The sequence below is a fragment of the Schistocerca nitens genome, chromosome 5 (genome assembly GCF_023898315.1).
Source record: "Schistocerca nitens isolate TAMUIC-IGC-003100 chromosome 5, iqSchNite1.1, whole genome shotgun sequence".
NCBI lineage: Eukaryota > Metazoa > Arthropoda > Insecta > Orthoptera > Acrididae > Schistocerca > Schistocerca nitens.
In genome coordinates, this window is record NC_064618.1 from 244373016 (window position 1) to 244398710 (window position 25695).

General features: G+C 40.5%; 1 protein-coding gene across 1 annotated transcript in view; it reads right to left on the reverse strand.

Moving 5' to 3' along the window:
* The window catches only part of LOC126260366 (solute carrier family 15 member 2-like), a 276933-nt gene extending 251659 nt beyond the window's left edge, over positions 1-25274 (reverse strand). Inside the window, exons 1-2 of the mRNA XM_049957694.1 lie at positions 25156-25274; positions 10399-10471 (exon numbers count right to left, since the gene is read on the reverse strand). Coding sequence (XP_049813651.1) covers positions 10399-10471; positions 25156-25239 — 157 coding nt within the window. The 5' untranslated portion in view covers positions 25240-25274. The remainder of the gene's footprint in view (positions 1-10398; positions 10472-25155) is intronic.
* Positions 25275-25695: the final 421 nt, after the last annotated feature.

Below are 25695 nucleotides of genomic sequence, written 5' to 3' on the forward strand. Positions count from 1 at the left end.
TTGAGATCTGTCTGCTGGTTGCCTCTGCCAACTGCTGCAATGATGGGGAGAGGTACTCCACCTCTGTCAGATCTTCCTTGGCAAACAGTTCTCCTGGATGGTGGTTTGCACCAGACAAGGACGAAAATTATACGGTGGACAGCGAACAGGCATGGGACATCACTTTGGGCTTAAAGCAAGCTCTGGTGGATCCCTCCCACCTACTCAATCATCTTCTGCATGTTTGAGTGATGGCATCCATCACTCAGCTCGATCCGAACAGAGATGGTTAGCACGGCATGCCAGGCGCTGCTGACCCATTGCAGCAGTATAAAGTTGTTAGCCCTTATGTCCCGCCATGATGCCTTGTGTCCACCCAGGTTTCCATTCGATGACACGTGCCCAGACGGAGGATCCTCACCGATATTGTGGCACAGTCCTTGGGTCAGGAATATGAGGCATTGGGTGCAATATGAGATCAAAGAGGCTGCAGCACTGATGGCCGTGCAGGACCTCAGCTGGCCTGCACCTGCTTATTGGAGTTGCTCAGTATGACACCCAAAATCTGGACAGTGCATCATCTCTAGATCCCACCGAAATTATTTTATTTAGTTGTAATTTGAACATCCCAACCAATGACTCATCCTCTGCATTTAATGCAGGATGGAACAGTGTGGTGGTCAGGTGCAGAATACCATTTTCGTAACAGAACACTTCAAATTCTTCCGGCACAAACTGGCGACCACTGTCTGAGACCGGCATGCGTGGCACAGCCTCAATAGCAAAAATGGCAGCTAACACCAAAATTGTAATGTGTGAAGTAATGGAAGACAACTTAGCAAAAATATGGGAAGTTAAGACAAGGTGTCTACAACTGACAGCCACATGGTCCACAAGAAAGAACCCACAAAATCCAGTGCATCTTGTCCCACGGGTGCTTTCGTACAGGCCACGGAGAAAATTTTTGTGTTGGTGCTGCCTAGTTACAGGTGCACACTGAACAGGAATACATCATGTACTCAATGGATGATTGAATTGCTGGCTAGTAGATATATCACCAAGCCAACACTCTCATTTGTGACATCCCCCCATAAGAGGCACATAACATCTGCAGAATGCATAGTCACTATGATGGTGGAATCAAAATACAGCAATTCTGATCTTCTGTAGCAAGCAGTAAGACACCACCGAGAATGGTGAGCCTGTAACGAAGCTTGAAATACCTCTGGAGAACTCAGTCTGACCCTGTGTCTAAACAGTCCAACCATCCTTGTTGGACCGCTGTACTTACTCTGCACACGAGTGAATCCTTGCTCACAGCTTCTGTTACTTCCTGCTCTTTCAATGGAAATTTATTTAGGTTATCCAGAGAGTTCTATTCTAGCAAAAAACACATTGCCTCCTAACTGTCAAAGTAGACATCAGGGTCCATCAGTAACCTTAACAAAGCATGCACACTTGTGTTCTATAAGGTGAGCTGGTAGTAACTATAATAAGAATAATTACTCAGAAACAAAGCCCAACACTGTAAACACTGTACAGTTCTGTCCAGGAGGGCAGACTGGACACCAAACAGGGCGATGAGCAACTTACGGCCAATGAGGAGGTGGAACATAGTGCCATACAAGAACATATAAAAACTTGTTTACACTGTACACATTGTGAAGTCACATTAATGTGACCAGTGTCTCTGTTTGACGTCAGTGTGCTATAATCACTCGCAGACGGCACTAGCAGTGGAGTGTATATAAAGCATATCAAGGGGATGCAGAAAACAGTGCAGTCATTGCAGTCATGCAAAAACAGAGTGATTTATCTGACGTCCAAGAGGGCATGATCACTGTATTTCACACCAAGGGTGGAAGCATTTCTGAAACAACTAAGTTTCTAAACTGTTCACATGACTGCTGTGGTTAAAGTTTACCATAAATGGCAAAATGGCACTATCCAAAACCAGTGTCAAGGTACTGTGGTGCACCATGGACCATAGATCACAGTGGTGAATGACAGCTGTGGAGATGTTTACAGGTGAATAGATGTGGAACAGTTGAGCAATTGATTGCCCAGATGAACCGAGGGGCTACCAACAGGGTCTCCTGAATGACCATTCAGCATATTCCTGCAAGTCGGCCTCCACAGTAGGTGTCTGGTTCATGAGCGCATGCTGATTGCTATTCGTTGACAATGAAGGATGAAATTTGCACACCAATAACACAACTGGACATCCACTGAGTGGTGACAGGTGGGCTTTTCAGATGAGTCACATTTTATCCTCCATCTGACAGATGGTTGTTGGCATGTACAGTGTGGAACATCAGAAAGCGAACCAGCTGTTACAATTGTCACGTGGGTAGGGGGGCAGAGGATGGAGCATTATGGTCTGGAGAATGTTTTTGTGGCATTCCATGGGAGATCTCATCATTCTGGAAGCCACAATGGATCAACACAAGTACACATATATCCTTGGGACCATATCCACTCCTACCTACGATTTGTTTTTCCTCGGCGCAATGGCATCTACCAGCAGAACAATGCAACATGTCATGCAGCTCACAGTGCATGTGCATGGTTTGAAGAGTGCCAGGATGAGTTTGCCATTCTACCCTGGCCACTGGGCTAACTGGATTTAAAACCAATTGAGAATTAGTGGGACCACCTCGATTGGGCTCTTCGCACCATAGATCCACAACCGAGAAACCTAGCACAACTGGCTTGGCACTGGAGGCAGCATGGCTGCACATCCCTGTTAGTACCTCCCAGAACATCTTTGATAATCTTCCTGCATATCTCGTAGGAGTCTGCACAGCAGAAGGTGGTCACATTAATGTGAGTTGTCAGTGTATGACCATTAGTGCCTCCTTGTCAATCTGGGAATAATTTTTCTAAGCTGCCAATAAGGTGTTTGACATAAAAGTAATAGGCTGCTCCAAGCCACTGGGATTTCTGTGGGAGAGAACTGTGCCAATGCCATATTGGCATGCTTCAGTGGTCAGGGTCAAAAGCTTACCAGAGGTGATTGTGGTCAAACAGGGGACAAAGAGGACATGTTGCTTTAGTCCTCATGATTGTAACTGAGACAGTTGCATGTTGTATTGCTTCAGTGGGAACTGCACCTTAGATTCGAGGTCAGCAGCAATTTCTCATTCAAGGGGAGGCGTATGCAGTCAGAAACAGAGGAAAAGCCAGTGACAGGACAGTAACGTTAATTTGGCTTTAAGAGGAAGTTATGTTCACATAATATGAGTGTTGCTCAATTACTGTATAATACAATTAACAAACTTGAGGGCAATATTAAATGTAAATCTCATGTGACTAGGGCCTCCCGTCAGGTAGACAGTTCGCTAGGTGCAAGTCTTTCGATTTGATGCCCCTTCAGCGACTTGCGCGTCGATGGGGATGAAATGATGATGATTAGGAGAACACAATACCCAGTCCCTGAGCGGAAAAATCTCTGACCCAGCCGGGAATCAAACCTGGGCCCTTAGGATTGACATTCTATCGCACTGACAACTCAGCTACTGGGGGCGGACTACGGCAATATTAAATAAAGGGAAGAGAAATTTGCTGAAGGTGAGTTGGGAGATGATATTGTGAGAATAATTCATCAAAGCTCTAAAAGACTTAGCTAAAAACAAGGCCATAGACAACAGGTCCTCAGAAATATTGAGATCCTTCCATGACAAAATTATTCCTCCTGGTATGCAGAATAGGCTATATGAAAATACCTTCAGACTGTAATAATTCCAATTCCAAAACAGGCAGATGTTCAAGGCTGGTTCAAGAATGTTTTTCCACACAAGTGACTTGACATACACCCCCCCCCCCCCCCCCCTCCTGTGTGATACTGAAAAGTGCCATGGTGTAAGTTTCAACACGCACAAGCAGCACATTTGGAGATATTTGTGTAATTTGCAATAACTGCACACTGCATTTGCACCTATTCCCTTCCGTTACAACTTTGCTCAACTGCCACTTGCTGCCACTCAGGATGTGGTCCATACAGTAGGAAAAGTATGGCAAACACTTGTGAGAGGCACCAAACAGACAGAGCACAAGCGAGACCAAAAAGAGGGCTTCAGTGCCCTTGTTTGAAATAAGTAGCAGCACTGTAGCATGAAAATGTGGGGCAATGGATAGAAAAGAAAACAGGAAGCTAGTCAGAATCACCTTTCTTTCCAGAGCCAGTTCAAGTACATTTTTCTACACAAGCATTTTATCATTTGCCATCCTCCCCTCAAACTTTTCCCTTGTACTATTTCAACCACATCAGTTTTCACTACTAATTGTGTTATCCACTGATACAAATCTTGCTCATGGGCAGTGGCGTAGCATGAGGGGAGACTTTGAGACTTAAGTCTCCCCTGTATTCATGCTTAAAAAAGATTCAATAGCAATTCATAACAAAAATATAAATAACTTTCTGCTATGAGCTCTACACGTGTGAAGACATCAGTCTTGTAGCCCGCGCCGCACCCCGAGTATTGGTGTATTTTCCTGCTTGAGACTCGACTGCTCTCAGTCTCTGCCTCCCTTCCCTTACCTGGCTGTGTGCGCCTGCACCCCCTCCACTTCCCCTCTTCCACGAAGGCTGGTGCGCTGCACTTGCTAGCAGGTATCGAGACTAGTCTCTGCCGCTTCTATGCACGATTTTAACACGGAAGTGAACAGTCGCGCGGTTTGTGTTCATAGTCATTCTTGTGAGATTTTAGTGCATTTTTTCGTTGTGTCGCCAACATGAGTGAGCGAGCAACTGAACACCTTATAGAATTTTTATTAAAAATGCCTTTTTCTACATTAACATACCGTACGAAAAAAAGTGTGAATTGAAGGACAAACGACCTACTCCTATACTCAGTGTAGTTTTAAGTGAAGCCAAACAAAAACTCACTTTTCAGACAGCCTGGTACGAAAAATATACTTGGCCAACTGCAAATGCAGTTAATAACAGATTATATTGTTATATATGTCTTCTGTTTGGTGGTGAAAAGGAATGGTGCAATGAGGGCATTTGTACAATAAAGAACTTTGACCGGAAAGCACCAAAGCATCAGATATCAAAACGTCACCTGCAGAACAAAGAATCATTTCAGTTATTGGGCAAAAGTAGAATTGAGCACCCCCTTTCTGAAGCCGCTCGTCTGACAGCAATAAAATACAATGAAAAAGTTGCATACAACAGAAGAGTTTTGAATTTACTAGCGCAAGGAGAGCAGTTAATCCAAGACCATCTGTTATCATCTTCAACCTTTAAAGGAACTTCTCCAGATATACAGAATGATGTAATAGAAATGATAACTCTGGCAGTTAATGAAAAAATAAGATCTGAAATGCAGAACTGCAATTTCATTTCGATTCATGCTGATGAAATATTAGGCGTGTCATTCAAGAGTCAAATGAGTATAATATTCAGATACTGTATTGCAGACAAAATTGAGGAAAGATTCGTTGGATATTACGATGTTTCTGGAGATAAAACTGCTGAAGGTTTATCAAACATTATTCATGCAGTATTGAAAGAATGGAATGTGGAAAGAAAAGTGGTTAGTCAAACATATGATGACGCTTCCGTAATGGCGGGCAGAGCAGTTCTGTCCCTATGCGCTGTTTATTCATTGTTACACACACCAACTAATTTTGGTACTGTTACATGCCTCCAAAATCATACGAAAAGTACCCATGTTTGTAAGCGACTGCATTCCATTAGTTTTTCAGCAAATCATCAAAACGAACTGTAATGCTAAGAGAAAGGATTTAAACTGCCACATGCAAGAAACACTCACTGGAACTTTCATTCCAGGGCAGTTTGAACAATATCTAGTCATTTCTCAGAGCTATATAGTGTTTTTAATTATACAATTGATGATACAGACTGTCAGTGGGACCCAGAATCTTTGAGCTGTGCTGTGAGAATGAAACAACGGATGGATGATCCTACGTTTGTCTACTTGCTATGTTTCTACCAAGGCTGCTTTGTTTATGTTGTTCAATTCTTTTATGTTCTTCAGTCAAAATCTGTCAGTATAACTGCTCGCCACGACGAAATAAGAACTGTTTTCAGAAACTTACGGCAATTAAGAACGGAAACATTCGTTGATAATGCATTAAATGCAGTTTGTGTTTGAATAGCAACTTATCATTCCGTGACAGTCAAAAGACATCTCTCAGGGCACTAACTTACGAGATACTGGATTTGCAAATTGTTCAGATGGAAAGAAGATTTCAAGAGTTTCCCCAAATTCAGTTTGTGAACTTTTGAACGAAAAGTGTTTCCCGAACTATCAAAAAGAATTTCCAAAGCTGAAACTGATTCAGTTATTAGAACATTACCCATTTTTCAAACAAGAACAACTTGAAAATGCACTGTGTAACATATAAGCTGATGTGAAAGAACACTTATCTCCAAGAATACTCTTAAAGTACATTGTCAACAATGATTCAGACTCTGTTTATGAAGAAACAACGAAGTTACTGCGTTTGGTTTTCACCCTACCTGCAACTACAGCAGGCAGTGAACGAAGCATGAGTGCTCTTAAACGAGTGAAGAATTATTTAAAGAATTCAATGTCTAACACCCGGCTGTCGTGTTTGAGCATGTTAGCAATAGAAAAGACACTACTTGGAGAGTTATCCAGTGATCAGATCTTTGTAGACCAAGTTATAGACTCATTCGTGGAAAGAAAAGACAGGCACATTGCACTTGTATACAAGAAAATGTAAGTGCTTCTTTTCTTGCTGCTGGAGTTCTACAAATTTGTCATTGTTTCTTGAACAAGTTAGTTAGTTATTATTATTATTATTATTATTATTATTATTATTATTAGTGGCGGGGGTAGTGGTAGTAGTAGTAGTTGTTGATGTTGTTGTTCTTGTTGTTTTATTTGATGCATTTTGTTTCATTTGTTTAAATTATTGTTTATTGTACTATTTTGTCTACCTATAATAAATTTAGAGCCTCCCCAACCTTTACAACCATGCTACGGCACTGCTCATGGGTGCCATTGGTGACACTCTTTCCATCTCTGTATGGCATCCCAACAGTGCCTTGAGTCCCTTTAGTCTTAAACTGGCCCTGCAGTTGCAGAAGCTAACTATAAATTTATTAAGTCATGTTTGCACGACACCAACACAAATTATTTACAAAATAATGGAAAAACTGCTAAAAGCTGACCTCGAGAAAGATCAGTTTGGGTTTCCAGAGAAGTGAAGGGATGGGATCAGGAATCAATACAGATCCTACGACTTATCTCAGAAGATAAGGTCAAGAACGGAAAATCTATAATTATAGCAATTGTAGATTTTGAGGAAGCTTTTGACAATGTTGACTGAACTACTCTTTTGAAATTCTGAAGGTAAAGGAGATGAAATGCATGAAGCAAAAACTTATTTACAATTTGTAGAGAAACCAGTTTCGACCTATATGGGTTGAAGGACATGAAAGGAAAGCAGTAGTTGAGAAGGCAGTAAGACAGGGTTGTTGTAGTCTATCCCTGACGGTATTAAGTCCATACACTGAGTGAGCAGTAAAATAAACAAAGGAGAAATTAGGAAAGGGAATTTAAGTTCAGAGAGAAAAAATTAAAACTTGGTTTGCCAATGACATTGTCATTCTGTCACACAGCACAGGACTTGGCACATCAACTGAAGGAATGGACAGTGTCCTAAAAAGAGGTTGTAAGATGATCACCACCATGAGTATAACAATGGAATGTACTTAAATTAAATTAGGTGATGCTGAAGAAATTAGACTAGGAAATACGATGCTATAAGTAGCAGATGAGTTTATCTATTTGGGCACCAAGATAACTGATGATGGCCAACACAGAGAAGATATAAAATACCAGCTGGCAACATTACAAAAATCATTCCTGAAAAATGAATTTGCTAGCATCTAACATACATTCAAATGTTAGTAAGTTTTTTTTTCTGAATGCATTTGTCTAAAGTGTAGCCTTGTACAGAAACAGTGGATGCTAAGCAGCTCATATAAGAGAAGAATAGAAGCTTCTGAAATACGGTGCTGCAGAAGAATGCTGAAGATTAGGAAATTCCTGGATGGAACAATAAATAAAATGAGGGGAACCCACCTTAGTGGACTGATGTGTGGAAACACAGAGACACTTACCAGAAAATAGTATTTGTACTAGCTCTTAAGCTCGTGCTCTTTTTCTAGTAAAAGTTCACACTCTTATTTTTCTTGTCAATGTTCATATATTCATACACACAACCTCACAGACACCAAAATGTAGCTCCTGCAGCTGTGGGAGTGTACATTTGGGTGCCTGTGTGGTTGTGTGAATATGAGTACTTTTATTAGAAAAAGAGCTCAAAAGCTAGAGCGAATATGGTTTTCTGTTGTGTGTTTCTATGATCCACACATCAGTCCATCCAGGCCAATGGTTGCTTTTCCCTCATTTTACGTAATGCCGAAGATTAGATGGGTAGATCAAGTAATTAATATAAGATACTGAATCACATTTGAGAAACAAGAAATTTATGACACAACTTAACTAAAACAGGGGATAAATTAATAGGACAAATCCTGAAACATGAAGGAATCACAAGTTTGGTTATAGAGGAAAAAGTGTGTGTGTGTGTGTGTGTGTGTGAATTGGAGGGGGGAGGTGCAAAAATTGTAGAAGAAGTCCAAAGGATGAATACAGTAAGCGAGTCCAAACGGATGTAGGTCGCAATAATTATTTTGTTGTTGTTAAAATAGAATTAATAAAGACATGAGTATTGAAGAAAAGCTGGACGAGTCTATGGAAGGTGATGCAGAAACAGAGGAAAAGATAGAACTGACAATTGTAATAACAGGAAATTTGTAAACTAAGCCATTCTCGTACAGTAGCGAAGATGTACATACAATAAAAAACAAGATATACAGAACACCTAGTGCAGGAAAAACTAAAGAAATGTGAGGCTTCAGAGAAATTTAGAAGAGGGGAAGTTTTGAGCCATGTTTACTCACTTAACATTAAATCATCACTGTGTGTTAGATGTTTACTTATATCCTGGGCTTCCAAACATTACGTTTTTGAACTTTGTTAGCTAAAAGGAGGTCATGGGACTGTGGCTGGTAGCTGCGGCTCTCACTCAGTAAATCCCCAGCAATTATGGAGTCAGAATTCTTCAATCTCAAGCTGCTTTCATGTTCAGCTAACCTAGTTGCTATATCTCTGTCTGATTGACTAATATAAAATATAGTAACTGATAAACCCAGCATTGCCCAGGTATTCATTTTGCCAGTTTTCTATTAGAAATAAAAACAAATAATGAACTGAATTTGTAGTGAAGTATCGAAAAAATGCATTTCCATTTATTCGTGAACACATCTTTGAAATTATGAGACAGCTGTACAAAGACATATGCATAACATACAAATGTATAAGTACAGTATCCAAATTAAAAAACATGATCCCAGACAGTTTCTATATGGGCACAATTGCTTCACGTGTCTACAACACGATTTTGTAAACATCTCTATGACAATGCCTGTTCATAGCTCTACAGACGACTGTAGTTTCCATGTGAAGTTGTTTGCACTTCACAGCTAAACGTTGCCAAAAGTTCTTCCAGGTGTCAGGGATTTCCTTAATTAGTCTCGACTGTATGAGTGTCAAAGTAGTAAAAATTAAACGTATTTTGAGGGAATTTTTCACACACCTCAGAGTTTATTACATCATATCTCTTGGAATATATGTCGTACAATGATATATTTATGCAAGTACATTCAGCAGCATAAGTGAATACTGTCAGCAAAAATGTTACAAATAGAGTTAGCAGCAAAGGAATAGCAAATTTGAACATCCTGCACAATGCAGCAGTTTTTCACGCATCTGAGTGTTTATGATGTCATACTCCTGAACTATGTTGGATAGGTGGATCTTAGCCACATAGCAATTGTTGCCTGATAGTAAAGGCAGTAAAGGACATGTGTACCACATCTGGTTGAAATCAGTCCAGAGGTTTAGGAAATGTTTAACACATGCACTCTCTCTCTCTCTCTCTCTCTCTCTCTCTCTCTCTCTCTCTCTCTCTCTCACACACACACACACACACACACACACACATATTCATTTTTATAATATGTATGGATTAAAGCCAGTACAAATAATTTTTACACCCTGCTGTTAGCTCCTTCTTTTTTATTTCAAAAACAGTTCAGTGTCTTAAATACTTTGGTAGATAAATAAACATCTATAATTCATTTTTATGGATTCACATAAATAGTTAATTTTTCTTTAAGAAATATTTCATAATGCATGTCAATAATTATTTATTTGCTTAACATTTCTTCTCATGTTAATCCTCCATTACATGAATTACATTTCAGAAATAGGTAGAAAAAATAGCTACAGCCAAAATTAAGAAGCATCACATATTGACGGAATGACAGATAAATTTGGCTGCAGTACTTACTTCTTATGCCACAAAAGGAAAATCTTTCACAAAATTCTGCACCAATGAGGAGGTACACGGCCTTTGGAAGTTCCTAAAGAGACAGGAATCTAAATTATACATGGTTCTTAGTTTTCAAAATAATTTCTACAATACAATGCCGCCTAACCATACTTTAGAAAGCGTTTGTGTGTGTGTATGGGGGGGGGGGGGGGGGTGCTTGTGTTTCTGTAACACGGTGCAGAAATTTTCTACAAAAACAAAAGTAGCCAAGATTTATAGATTTAGATGCACTGAACATGAATATCAAGGTTAAAACTGTCTCCCAACAAAGGGTAACAAGTAAATAAAGTGTATGTCTCACAGCCACGCTTACGGGACTCTATAAGAGCAAAGGTATTGTGATGAGGGTTCCTCTGCCATGAGTGAGATGGACATTTCCAGTACAATTTAGCAACAGAGAATTATTTGTGCACTATAATTCACATGAGCATTGTCGAATATAGAAACCACACGCAGTTTAGTTAGATTAGATTAGATTAGTTTTTCAATCCATAGATCCACACTGAGGAGATCCTCGTGGATGTGGAACATGTCAACATTTCTTTTTTTTTTTAAGCTGAAATAACAATACTAATAGTATGAATATATACACTCCTGGAAATTGAAATAAGAACACCGTGAATTCATTGTCCCAGGAAGGGGAAACTTTATTGACACATTCCTGGGGTCAGATACATCACATGATCACACTGACAGAACCACAGGCACATAGACACAGGCAACAGAGCATGCACAATGTCGGCACTAGTACAGTGTATATCCACCTTTCGCAGCAATGCAGGCTGCTATTCTCCCATGGAGATGATCGTAGAGATGCTGGATGTAGTCCTGTGGAACGGCTTGCCATGCCATTTCCACCTGGCGCCTCATTTGGACCAGCGTTCGTGCTGGACGTGCAGACCGCGTGAGACGACGCTTCATCCAGTCCCAAACATGCTCAATGGGGGACAGATCCGGAGATCTTGCTGGCCAGGGTAGTTGACTTACACCTTCTAGAGCACGTTGGGTGGCACGGGATACATGCGGACGTGCATTGTCCTGTTGGAACAGCAAGTTCCCTTGCCGGTCTAGGAATGGTAGAACGATGGGTTCGATGATGGTTTGGATGTACCGTGCACTATTCAGTGTCCCCTCGACGATCACCAGTGGTGTACGGCCAGTGTAGGAGATCGCTCCCCACACAATGATGCCGGGTGTTGGCCCTGTGTGCCTCGGTCGTATGCAGTCCTGATTGTGGCGCTCACCTGCACGGCGCCAAACACGCATACGACCATCATTGGCACCAAGGCAGAAGCGACTCTCATCGCTGAAGACGACACGTCTCCATTCGTCCCTCCATTCACGCCTGTCGCGACACCACTGGAGGCGGGCTGCACGATGTTGGGGCGTGAGCGGAAGACGGCCTAACGGTGTGCGGGTCCGTAGCCCAGCTTCATGGAGACGGTTGCGAATGGTCCTCGCTGATACCCCAGGAGCAACAGTGTCCCTAATTTGCTGGGAAGTGGCGGTGCGGTCCCCTACGGCACTGCGTAGGATCCTACGGTCTTGGCGTGCATCCGTGCGTCGCTGCGGTCCGGTCCCAGGTCAACGGGCACGTGCACTCTTCCGCCGACCACTGGCGACAACATCGATGTACTGTGGAGACCTCACGCCCCATGTGTTGAGCAATTCGGCGGTACGTCCACCCGGCCTCCCGCATGCCCACTATACGCCCTCGCTCAAAGTCCGTCAACTGCACATACAGTTCACGTCCACGCTGTCGCGGCATGCTACCAGTGTTAAAGACTGCGATGGAGCTCCGTATGCCACGGCAAACTGGCTGACACTGACGGCGGCGGTGCACAAATGCTGCGCAGCTAGCGCCATTCGACGGCCAACACCGCGGTTCCTGGTGTGTCCGCTGTGCCGTGCGTGTGATCATTGCTTGTACAGCCCTCTCGCAGTGTCCGGAGCAAGTATGGTGGGTCTGACACACCGGTGTCAATGTGTTCTTTTCTCCATTTCCAGGAGTGTACAATACATCATTTTTTTCTATTAAAAAATTCGTCAATGGAGTAGAAGGAGTTGGCCGCTAGTAAGTCTTTCAGGCTCCTTTTAAATTGATCTTTATTTGTAACTAAATTTTTTATGTTTGCTGGCAAATTATTGAAGATGAGTGTTCCTGAGTAGTGGACCCCTTTTTGAACTAAAGTAAGTGCTTTTAAGTCTTTGTGCAGATCATTTTTGTTCTTGGTATTGTATATATTAACTGAGCTGTTTGTTGGAAAAAGAGATATATTATTTAGGACAAATTTCATTAAGGAGTAAATATACTGAGAGGCAGTAGTTAGTATACCCAGTTCTTTGAAGAGGTTTCTACATGACGTCCATGAATTTATTCCACAAATAATACGTATTACATGCTTTTGGACTCTGAAAACTTTTGTTTGACTTGAAGAGTTACACCAAAATATTATACTATATGACATTATGGAATGAAAGTAGGCAAAGTATGCAAGCTTTTTCATTTTTATGTCGCCTATGTCTGCTAACACTCGAATTGCAAATACAGATTTGTTAAGGCGTTTCTGTGGTGTGCTCCTCCCAACTGAATTTATTATCAAGTTGTAATCCCAGGAATTTAAGACTGTCAACCTCTTCTATCTGCTCTTCTTCATACTTTATGCATATGCTGGGTGGAAACATCTTACAGGTTCTGAATTGTATGTAATAAGTCTTTTCAAAGCTTAATGTCAATGAGTTGGCTTTAAACCATTTATTAATATCCATGAAAATATCATTAGCAGATATTTCTAGAGCTACACTCAACATAATATTTATTGTAATACTTGTGTCATCTGCAAACAAAACGAACTATGCTTCTGGCAGTGTAACTGATGAGAAATCATTAATGTACACAAGAAAAAACAATGGCCCTAAGATGGATCCTTGTGGGACACCACATGTAATTTCTTCCCATTCTGATGATGACTGATGACTGATGACTTAATTCACTAGTCCCTTGTACTGACACCCTTCGTTTCCTGTTAGCTAGGTATGACTTGAACCATTTTGCAGCACTGCCTGTGACACCATAGAATTCTAATTTATTTAAAAGGATGTTGTGGTTCACACAATCAAATGCCTTTGACAAATCACAGAAAATACCTGCTGCTTGTAATTTGTTATTTAATGAATTAAATACATTTTCACTGTAGATGTAAATAGCCTTCTCGATATCAGAACCCTTCAGAAATCTAAACTGTGTTCTTGATAATATGTTATTTGTGGTCAGATGGTTGAGAAGCTGCCTGTACATTACTTTTTCTAAAATTTTTGAGAATGCTAGCAAAAGTGAAATCGGTCTGTAGTTTGATGGTATCTCTTTATCCCCTTTCTTGAATAGAGGCTTAACATCTGCATATTTTAGCCAGTCAGGAAATGTCCCAGTTATAATTGACTGGTTACACAAGTAACTTTGTTGATATTTCATTGTAACCACTAGAATGCTTTGTTTTCAAAGATTTTATTGTGGAAGTTATTTCTTTTGGTGAAGTGAGTGACATATTCATGTAGCTGAAGCTATTTGTAAAGGCTAGTTTCAGATATTCAAGGGCATTATTTACTGATCCTGACAATCCCATTCTATCAGTAATAGATATAAAGTACTTGTTAAATAGATTTACCACACTATGCCCATTGGTTACTAATATGTCATCTACCCTTAATGCTATTTGCTCCTGTTCCTTTCTGGTTCTACCAGTCTCCTCTTTCACTATATCCCATATTGTTTTTATTTTGTTCCCTGGCATTGCTATCTTCTTCTCGTAGTGCATTTGTTTAGATGTCTGAATTACTTTTTTTAAATATTTTACAGTATTCCTTGTATTTAGCTAAATCATCAGTATTGGAGATATTCTTGGTCGACAGATACATTTTCCTTTTTGTCTTACAGGATAGCTTTATTCCTTGTGTAATCCATGGTTTTATTATAGACTTCTGTTTAATTTGAGTAACTCTTAGAGGAAAACAGTTTTCAAACATGGTACTGACATTGTTCATGAATGTATTATATTTTTCATTCATGTCATGAGCACTATAAACATCTTTCCAGTTCATATCTTTGAGCAGTTTTCTAAAACACTCAATTTTTGGTTGACTGACTACTCTCCTGTACTCAGACTTAGCAGTCTTGATAATCTGCTCAGAATTTACATTTCAAACAAGGAGCTGCATGTCATGATCTGATAGTCCATTTATTACAGGTTTTATGATATGATTTTGTTCCTTTGATTTGTCTATAAAAATGTTATCAATGGCTGTCCTTGAGGATTTAGTGATCCTAGTTGGAAAGTTTACAGTGTGAGTTAGATTGAAAGACAACATTACTAACTGCAGTAAATGTTTACTGGAAGATTGCATTAGAAAATATGTATTAAAGTCACCAGCAATCAAAATTTCTTTGTTTCTTCCTGTTAAATAATCCAAAAGAGCTTCTAGATGATTTGTGAATAGATTATAATTTCCTGCAGGTGCTCGGTAAATAGTTACTATTATATAGGATCTGTTATGGAACTCTACTTCTGTTGCACATGCTTCTAGATGCTGGTCTAAACAGAAATTATTAATGTCAATGTTCTTGAATTTATGGCAGTTTTTAATAAATTTGTCATGGCTGCATGCTATTTGCTTTGTTTGTTCGCTGGTACCTCCCTTGGGAAAGGAGTCAGTACCAAGATAAAGAGGAATCTTCAATACCCTGACGTACCGTATGTCATTTGCCTTCTGCCTCAAGACAAAGGACTGCCAGTTCCTGTTCCTCCACATGAACCACCATCAAGCAGTGATAATGATGATGCTGAAATGACACATACATCCAAAAAGATGGAATCATCCGCCAGTGACACTGATCCTTCATTTACACCAACATCATCACCTGATATGATTAGGAATTTAGATCTTCCAAAATGTAAAATCAAGCTCTTGGCCTCACGACTGCAGCAGTGCAATCTCCTCACTGACACAGTAAGTGGACTATGTTTTTGAAGCGTCAGAAAAAAGCTGAGTGCCATTTCAGTAATGAAGGTGACATTACATTCTGTGGTGATAATGACGGTTTGCTGGAAGACCTAAACATCATATACAAAACCATACAAGTGGACACTCCTTATAGATGGCTCAAAAACAAGCCTGATGTCAATACTGTTACACAATAGTAATGAAAGGCCATTCATTCCTGTTGCGTATGCTACCTTAGCTAAAGGAAATCCATTGGAAACTGTGTTAATTACTATAATCATGAATAGATGGTAAGTGGAGATTTGAAAGTCACTGTGATGGTGTTGGGTTTGCAGGGGTGTTACATTAGGTATTGGTGTTACTTGAGTGGAACAGTTGCACAAGAGAAAAACACTACATACAGATGGAATGGCCTCTAAGAACAGCTTTAGTGCCTGGGTCAAAAAATATTGCTGAAGAACATCCAGCAATCTGAACAAAATTGCTGTTTCACCACTGTGCATTAAGTTGCAACTCCTGACAGCATTTGTTAAGCGCATGCACAGTAATGAAGCAGCATTTCATTATGTGTGTAAGAAGTTTCCATGGCTCAGCAGAGAGAAGATCACAAATGGGATATATATTAAGCCATAGGTAAGTCAATTGTTGGGGGACACACACTTTGAGTGCAGAGCTGAAAATTACTGGGACCTTGTGGACAAACTCATTCATGCTTAAAAGGTCATTGGCTACAACACGACCCTAAAGATGAACTTTGTTTGCTCCCACCTCAATGTGTTTCCTAAGCACTGTAGTGCCTTCAGCAACAAGCACAGTGAACAGTTTCACCAGGACATTGACAGTCTACTGCTATGTTGGGTGATTTCTGCTAGATGGTACAGAGAGCTGCTCCAGAGACTACCCACAAGAGAAAGGCAAAGAAATGGTGCAAATAAACAAGGTAAGTTCAATTAATGTAAATATCCTATCAACTATGGCAGCAATATATATGAAATATAAAGCCCAACTTCCTTGTAATCCTGAACTGGGAGATAATTTTAATTGTGAAATTCATGTTCACAGCATCAAAATCAATAAGGGCTGTCTACTTTGGTTTCTGCAAAAAATTCTACTGTGAACCAGTGTAAACATGTATGATTTATAGTTGCATTGTAAATGTGTTCCTGTGACTTTTACATATCTATTTCCCAGGGTAATTGTGCATTACATAATTCTAAAATATTAAGAAAATAATTCATGTTTATTTTAATTTTGTCAAAATTATGTAGTTACATCATCCATCTGCTTCACACACATTTCCCTTAGTCATACTGAGGTTGCACCATTCCAGAATAATACAGACTAGTTGTTTCTCTTTTACTTCTTTATCAAGATGCTTTCCATTACAACTAAAACCGCTTTTACTTTTTATGTTCAATTTTTCTCCCACATTTATGTTTATAAAATTTTTCCTTAAGCTCAAAGAATATTAGTCATTTGCACTCATATTTTGGCGAGCCTGTTTTAAGTCTCTGAACATAAACAGAAATTGGTGACACCTTTTCTTTCCCTGGGGGTACTCGTGAAATGTGTGGCTATTGTGAAATCTGAAAAACATAAATTCTTCAGTCTTAAATTCATTAGCTATAATGCACACAGTGAAGTATAATCAAATTTCAATCACATCTTTCACCAACATAATTACTGGTCTAAAATTTGTGTGTGTCTGTTTTAGTAAGTAGAACTCTTTGTCTTTAAATATGTCTGCTTGTGTCTGTATATGTGTGGATGGATATGTGCATGTGTGCGAGTGTATACCTGTCCTTTTTTCCCCCTAAGGTAAGTCTTTCCGCTCCCGGGATTGGAATGACTCCTTACCCTCTCCCTTAAAACCCACATCCTTTCGTCTTCCCCTCTCCTTCCCCTCTTTCCTGATGAGGCAACAGTTTGTTGTGAAAGCTTGAATTTTGTGTGTGTGTTTGTGTTTGTTTGTGTGTCTATCGACCTGCCAGCGCTTTCGTTATCCCAATTTATACAAAACAACATAAAAACAGATTTGGAAGTTGCCATCCAATATTCCTCCCAAATATAATGGAACAGAATGTTACATTAAATTACAACTTTGCAGCTTTTTTTCAGGGTTTCAATATGATTCCCTCTTCACTCTTTGATTTTAGGCTGGGTTTGTCTACAGTAAATGCAGTACAAATTCAAATTACTGATATTCTTGATGGTTTCGAGAAAAATTCCTTCATTCACACAAGCAAGCACACCCACACACACATGACTGCCAACTCCACGTGCTCAGACCAGAATACAACTGTCACATGAATGGAAGCAGTCTGGAGGGGCTGGAGAAAGGGAATGGATAGTAGTGTATGGGGAGGAAGAGAGGAGCGCTGTCTGGTGGAGCGTGCAGGAAATTAGACTGTCAACAGTTGCAGTGTCAGGAGGCTGTGATGCAGGGAGATGAGGAAATCAGAGTAAAAAAGGAGAGGAGCAGGGAAAGATGGGAGGGTGTGCTGGCAGAAGGTGACACACAAAGAAGGTGGGAGACAAGAATAGGGATGAAGTGATGGACAGAGGGTGTGAGAACAGTATGTTACCTTAGGCTGAGGCCGGGACCATTTCAGGAGTGGGAACAGTACATTCTCCAGTCCCGAAATTATGCAGCCTCAAGCTATGGTAACATAATGTTCCCACACCCTCCATCCAATCTTTCCTCACTCACTTCCTTTTCTGTTTTGTTTTCCCCCATCTCCCTGCCTCGCAGCCTCCAGACGCTGGACTTGTTGGTAGTCTGGTCCCTCCACACTCTGCCAGACAGTGTTCTTCTCTCCACCCACCTGCAAATTGCTATCCCTTCCCCTTGCCCACTCCCTGCCAGATTGCTGCTTCATTCCATGTGACAGTTTCATTCTGGTCCAAACTGCTGGAGTTTGTGGTCATGTATGCATGAGGTGTGCTTGCTCATGTGAATGAATGGTGTAACTACATATATTCTACTTACAACCTGAGGGCACATGGGCATCTTGAAATTAAAATACTATATGTAGAATTTTAGATTTCACATTTACTTATTATTTATCATATGGCAATACATATACAAAGGTTATTAAGTTACTACATGATAAAATTTAAACATAGCTATCGAGAATAAAATAACACAAATGACAACAGATATAGATGGATATCAAGGTCTGTCATGTATTTTATCACACCACTCATTGCTGACATGATATCCTCAAAAGGACCATTGTAATTACATGTGTAACATTTTGATATCACATGAGCAACTGCCTGTCATTCCACAGCACAATTACAAGATGGTGATGAAAATTTGTCCGAGAATGTCTCCACATCGCACATGGCCCATTCAGGTGTGGATCAGAGTAGACCAAATTGCCCGAGGCTGGTCAAATTCAGAGGCGTTTCTTCTGGACGCTGGGCAGTTTCTGGCATTGTAAAGGACAGTTTTGCTGCCAATAGTGTTTCCATTCATCAATGGCATGTAACAGTCCTGATTGCAGTATGAGTGGGATGTCTTGATCTTAATCATGTAGGAGTATATTGTATTGACTGGGCACTAAGAATGCACATGGCTTCATTATGTTGTACCTCTACCTTTTCTGCATGTGAAACATAAAGCCAGACATGTGCACAGATTAGGGTGCCCATATGATAGTTTGTTGGAGGTAGGGAGGTGGAAGGGGGTAGGAGCCTGATGGGGGGGGGGGGGGGGAGATTTTTAATATTTTAAAAAACAAATGGCAGCCTGCAAGTAGCCATAAAAAAAGTTCCAGTTACAACCCTGTTAAAATGTGCAGCTTTTAAATCATTTTCTTGAAAGGGGAGCACCTGACTTCACCATGTTTTTTTATCTTTTCCTGAGAGCTGGAAGGGGGGGGGGGGGTGGGAGGGGGCAGAGATGTGTCCCCTTGCCCCCCCCCCCCCCAAGTGTAGGCGCCCTTAAGCACAGTACTCAGCTGTTGAGTGTACCCGGCCAAGTGCTGATACTCAAACAGTGGCCAGCCACTGTGGTCGAGCGGTTCTAGGCGCTTAAGTCTGGAACCGCGCAACCGCTACAGTCGCATGTTCGAATCCTGCCTCAGGCATGGATGTGTGTGATGTCCTTAGGTTAGTTAGGCTTAAGTAGTTCTAAGTTCTAGGGGACTGATGACCTCAGATGTCAAGTCCCATAGTGCTCAGAGCCATTTGAATCAAACAGTGCCTGCTGATGATCCCCAACTATTGCCACCGAGTTTATGGAGACTGTTGTTCCTGCTTTTGAGCTAAGCAGATGTTCATATATTTGGTATTTTTTAGCTTATTTTTAAAAATGATTAAGAATTATACATGCTCTATGTTGGATAGAAGTCAGCTGCAAAATATGTTCCTTGAAGTTGCAGGTTCTCTATCTGTAATTTTTAGTCTTTTACTGTGTTTATAATAATTTTCTCTAGACCTGGTGTTATATTCACAAAAATCTCTGTTTAATGGGTATTTGCACCTTTTGGAATGTTATCTGTTTTATCTCCAGTTATGAATATATATTGTTTTCTCTGGACAGCCTTTTGCCATTTTCATGTTCTCACATGCTTTCCTTCCAAGTTATTTAAGAGAGTTTGGATTGACACCTGTTATCTTGGATGGAGAGTCATAGTCAGATGTAAAAGTAGTTTCAGGTGTGCCCCAGGGAAGTGTGTTGGGACCCTTGCTGTTCAGGTTGTATATTAATGACCTTGCAGACAGTATTAACAATAAAATCAGGCTTCTTGCAGATGACATAGTTGTCTATACTGAAGCACTATCTGAAGGAATCTGGATAAATATTCATTTATATCTTGATAAGACTTTAAAAGTGGTGAAAAGACTGGTGACTTGCTTAAAATGTTCAAAATGTAAAACTGTTCACTTCACAAAATGAGTAAACATAGTACCCTGTAACATCAATAAGTCACTGTTGGAATCAGCCAACTCATATAAATACCTGAGTGTAACACTTTGTAGGGATATGAAATGGAATGATCACATAGAGTCAGTTGGACAAAGCAGGTGGTAGTCTTCAGTTTATTGGCTGAACATTGGGGAAGTGCAATCAGTCTACAAAGGAGATTGCTTACAAATAATTTGTGTGACCAGTTCTAGAATATTAAGTGTGTGGGATCCATACCAAAAAGGACTCACTGGGGATATTGAACATACACAGAGGGCAGCACAAATGGTCACAGGTTTGTCTGATCTGTGGGAGAGTCTCACAGACATACCAAAGGAACTTAACTGTAAGACTCTTCAAGATTGACGTAGACTATCCTGAGAAAGTCTGTTAACCAAGTTTCAAGAATCGGCTTTAAATGATGATTTTAGGAATATACTACAATCCCCCACATATCACTCAAATAGGCATCATGAGGATAAGATCAGAATAATTACTGTACACATAGAGGCATTCGTACGATCATTCTTCCCTTGCTCCACACATGAATGGAACAGGAAGAAACTCTAATAACTGGTACAATGGGACATACCATTTTCCATGCAGCTCACAGTGGTTTGCAGAGTATAGAGGTAGATGTAGTTGCTATTACAGATGTGTCATCAGCATATACAATCACCTAGGCTATGACAAGTGGCATATAATTTATGGTACAGAATAGAAAGTAGAGTCCTTGTACAGAATGCTGAGCTATTCAGTATTTAATGTACTGAAAATCTAAGTCAGTAATTCTTACAATGTTATCAGAACTATATTTTGAATAAAATCTTCTCAGGCTTCCAGTCAAATCGAATGGTTAAGAACACCATGCGCCTTTGACCAAGCACTCCTTGGCCATCAAGTAGAATTATTGCTAATAGGCTAATATTATGCTCTTGTACACTCTAGCTGCCTGATGAAATATCACTGCTGTTCGCAGTATCATTGTACATAGGCATAAGTTGACTTCACATTCAATGCCTGCACTTTCCACTTGTAATCACTGGATTCCACCCTGCACTAAGCTGTAGACTGCTTTCTCTATTAAAAGTGTTACCAGTGATTTTTATTTCAGTGGCTTCTTTAACTATACTGTTGCAGCAGCCGTTATTGTGAGCCATGACAGAAGTTTTGGCAGTTTCGATTCAATGACCATTTTCCAGAGCATGCCCAGATAAAAAAGAATTTCATGGGATCATAAGCATTAAGATCTCTCATACTCTTTCCTGGACTGTTGCACAATGTGCACTCTTTATTCAATGTAAGATTGGCGATTGGCTGCACCTGCACCATTTTTATTCAACCCTAGTTGTTCTGAAGACCTGTTTCACCATTAACTGACATCAGTAATTGCTCAGTTATGACAGAGGCGTGAATATCAATCTGATTTTGTCTCTCTCAGCAGGTGCTTATCTTACCTGACATGGATCCATAGAATAGCAAAAATGAAAATTCTTTTCCTGCTCCACATCAGTGGTCTTATTCTGATTCTTACGTGGGATCACTTCATTTATTTGGTGAATATTGTAGCCTTTTATCCTGAATATCTTGCAAGGGTGGCTCACTACATGGGGTGAGTTATCAGCATCTGATATCAATCAAGAGTGATTGAATTATGTACCAACATCTGTATCACAGTGTGCTTCTTGTGATGGATGATAATGGTTTATGGTGAGTATGTACAGACTAATGTGTGTAGATTTTCTGTAGATGCTGTTGTCAAAGCATCCATCTTTTGGTTACAGATTGGTATTGAACTCCCCCCCCCCCCCCCCCCAAGAAATAGTAGCGACAGACTGATCTGTAGCATAGACTAAGGTCCAGATTAGGTTGAAAGGTGGCAGTCTGGTTGTGAGCTGGTGAAGCCAACAAATGTGAAAGCCAATTAAAGGCTGTGGTAACAAATTGACCAGCAGTCAGCCTAATGTGTCTTCAGAGACTTTCGTCGCAGCATGTCTGATTAATATCTTCTTTGGCAGGATTATTAGTGCCGAAGGTGGGACATTGTGGACACCATGTTGTAAACTCATAGACTTTTGTTGAAACACTGAAGAAAATAAAAATAAGACAAAGCAACATAGTGAGTAGTGATTAGTCTGGATGTTGTGTCACTTCTGATGATGACGATGATGATGATTATGTTTGGTTTGCGGAGCACTCAACTGTGCAGTTATCAGTGCCCGTACAAATTTCCAATTTTTGCTAAGTCCAAACTCGCCACTTTCATGAATGTTGATGAAATGATGAGGCCAACGCAAACACCCAGTCATCTCGAGGAAGGTGAAAATCCCTGACCCCATCAGGAATCAAACCCAGGACTCCATGCTCGAGAAGTGAGAACACGACCGCGAGACTACAAGCTGCGGACACACTTCTTATGAGGGTGCCAATATAAGACACAACGAATCTTTTGGCCCAACAGTTTCCACCTAGAATCATCAAGTGTTCTGTCATGTTCTATCAACAATACACTTCTTGTACCACGGTGTATATGATGAAATGGCAGATGGCATAGCAATGGTATCACCACTGTATCCGACAGTCATGAATTTCTCCATGGAGCACTTTGAAGAGCAGGCTCTGAACTCTGCAGCGTTGCATTGCAGCCGTATTATTTCCTAAGGTACACTGCTGGCACCTTCCTGATATGCCCTCAAGGTTAAAATACACTGCAGCAGTCCATCAATCACATGAATGATGTCCATCCCAACATTAAGTCTATCACTGAGATGGAGAAGGATGGCAAGCTACTGTTCTTGGATCCTTTAGTTAAGAGGACAGCAGGAGGCCAACGATGTCATTCAGAGTACAGGAAACTGACACACACTGAATGATACGCTGTACACATAAAAGCAGTCCAGGACACATTAATACACAGACCAAAAGTTATTTTTGACAATGTCTATCAATAGTTTGAATCACAGTACTTGAGACACATGTTCAGGGAGAATACTTATAGCAAGAGAGAAGCAGCAAACAGTTTCGGGTGCCACTGAAGATGGTTGCCTCCAGTCGCCTTGTGAACTAGCAGAAGAGGCCAAGCTGACTGCTTTCTTGCTGTACTGTGGTGCAACAATCAGCAAGTCAGGACGTGTGTTGCAGAAACATGAACTGAGACCAGTGTTCCGTCCCCATCCCCAAGATACAAGATGTGCTGTGTCCTGTTAAGGATGATGTAGTTATTCATATGCCCAGTGTTTGTATGGTATTCCTTGCAAATGCACCAGCATCTACATAAGTCAGATAATCCACACACTCGCAGAGCATTGATCCCAGCACAAGCCACACATTCAACAAAAGGATCTTTTACAAGTCGGTCATAGATGAGCATTGCCTGGAAAACGGATACAAAATACAATTTGAAAACACGAGAGTCTTAGCTCATGCATCAACATCTTGGGATTCCATTATACAGGAAATGGCTGTGATTAGAATAAATAACAACGATTTCAACAGAGAACAGGGGTACACACTAAGCAAGGCTTGGGGATGGGCTTTAGATATCGACAGGAAGCAAATATTGAGACGTTTAACATTTGTAGGAAGGGCAGGCACAGCAGTTTCAAATGTGTTAACAGCCTCTCGCGTCTTGGCATCACTTAGTCCCGTAGTGGGCTGGAACTGCTATGAGCTGCCGAACTCACCTTCTGCACACGCGTCATTTTGGTCCTCTTTGATTGGTGGAAGAGGCTGCAATCATGCCTCTATAAGCAAGAAACCATGCCAGCCCCAGCAGCCAGTGGTTTTTATTCCAACAATGGCGGAGGTAGCTATCGAAAGCTTGGGAATTTTATTTGATTCGACACAGCTTGGAAACCGAGAGGATTTTATATATGCAGCCCAATGTTTACGTCTGAGCCATATTAAAGAATGCAACAGTTGTCCAGTATGTGTAACAATTACCCATTTATCTAAAGGAATTACATTGCTACAAATTCCCAGGTGTCACTGTAGACCAATATATCACATGGGAACCTCAGATGATGACAATTTTTCTCAAAAAATGATCTATACTATATTTCTAACGAGAAGGTAATCCATTACACTAAATGACGGTACGGGGTGCTGCTCCAAATGTTAGTTTAAAGCATATCTGTTTGTTAAAAGCTGCTGTGTCATGACATAGGCGTGGGAAGAATTATTACTGCTGTGAAAGTTCTTAATACTATTTTTTCAAGATTTTTTTCAGCTACGTAGTAAAAAAACTCGAGGAAAGTTTGAAGTGTGTGTGATGTAGTGTATTAAGGCAGGTTATTTTCCCTCACTACGGTACTTACAATCACTATAGCTACGTATAGCAATATGTCTCGTTTACGCCTTTGTATGCTCGTGAAACTCGATATTGGCTACATAACGATGCATTGGGTGGCATTCATAAAAGGCAAACTGTCGACGAATGAATAAATGAAAAGAGAGACCGTGAGCAATCATGACTACAGAGCATAGCACTTACATCCGCTGCCACATTTCTTGCGGAATCATCTCTGGCCCTTTTTTACCGAGACGTCTTTGTTTAGCGGTACCGCTTGCAGCAGTTGGTCGCTGTATTTAGGGAGGGTTTACAAGGAGACTGAATTTTTTCCCAAGCCATCCAAACAAATTTTCCACTGCTTGTGGTTTTTCTGATGTGCGTTATTGACTGATCATCCCTCTACATTAGTCAGCTGATTCCTTACTTAGTTCTTAATAAATCAGGATCCGTTGGTAGTTACGTAATTGTTGGCGCAATTGTAGCAAAAGAGAGAAAAACAAGCAATGCTTACCATGAGAATAAGTGGATAACTAAAAACTAGGAGCACCTCCAGTTCAACACCGCATACAAAAATGTTTTGCGGTTTTACGAACATTAATTTCACCTGATGCCATAGACGACACAGTCTGGTCAAAGAGAATTCAATGCGACAGAAGGATTTCGGTAAAAAAGTAAAGATTCTATTGAGAGCGCTCACAAATTCCAATTCCAGAGTAATAATAATATCAACAAATAACTTCCTTTGGTTGAAGTTAACAAATGATCTATACCAAGCAAGGAGGTCACTAAAATACTCCCTTCCCCAAATATTTTTTATTTTATAATTCCAATTTTACTCTTTGATTGGAACACGAAATTCGAGATACTTCGCTGCAGATAATGCAATGTGAAAGGCAAGTCGATCTAGTACCAGTAACACTGCGTTTCAGCACGTCTCGAACGTCGCATTTTACGACACGTTGGGAAATATCGGAGTCAAATTGAGTTTTCAATGTTCCCGCCCTCTAGCGACGTCTGTTGGTGCTCGGTGAACGACGGGTCTTTCCACTAT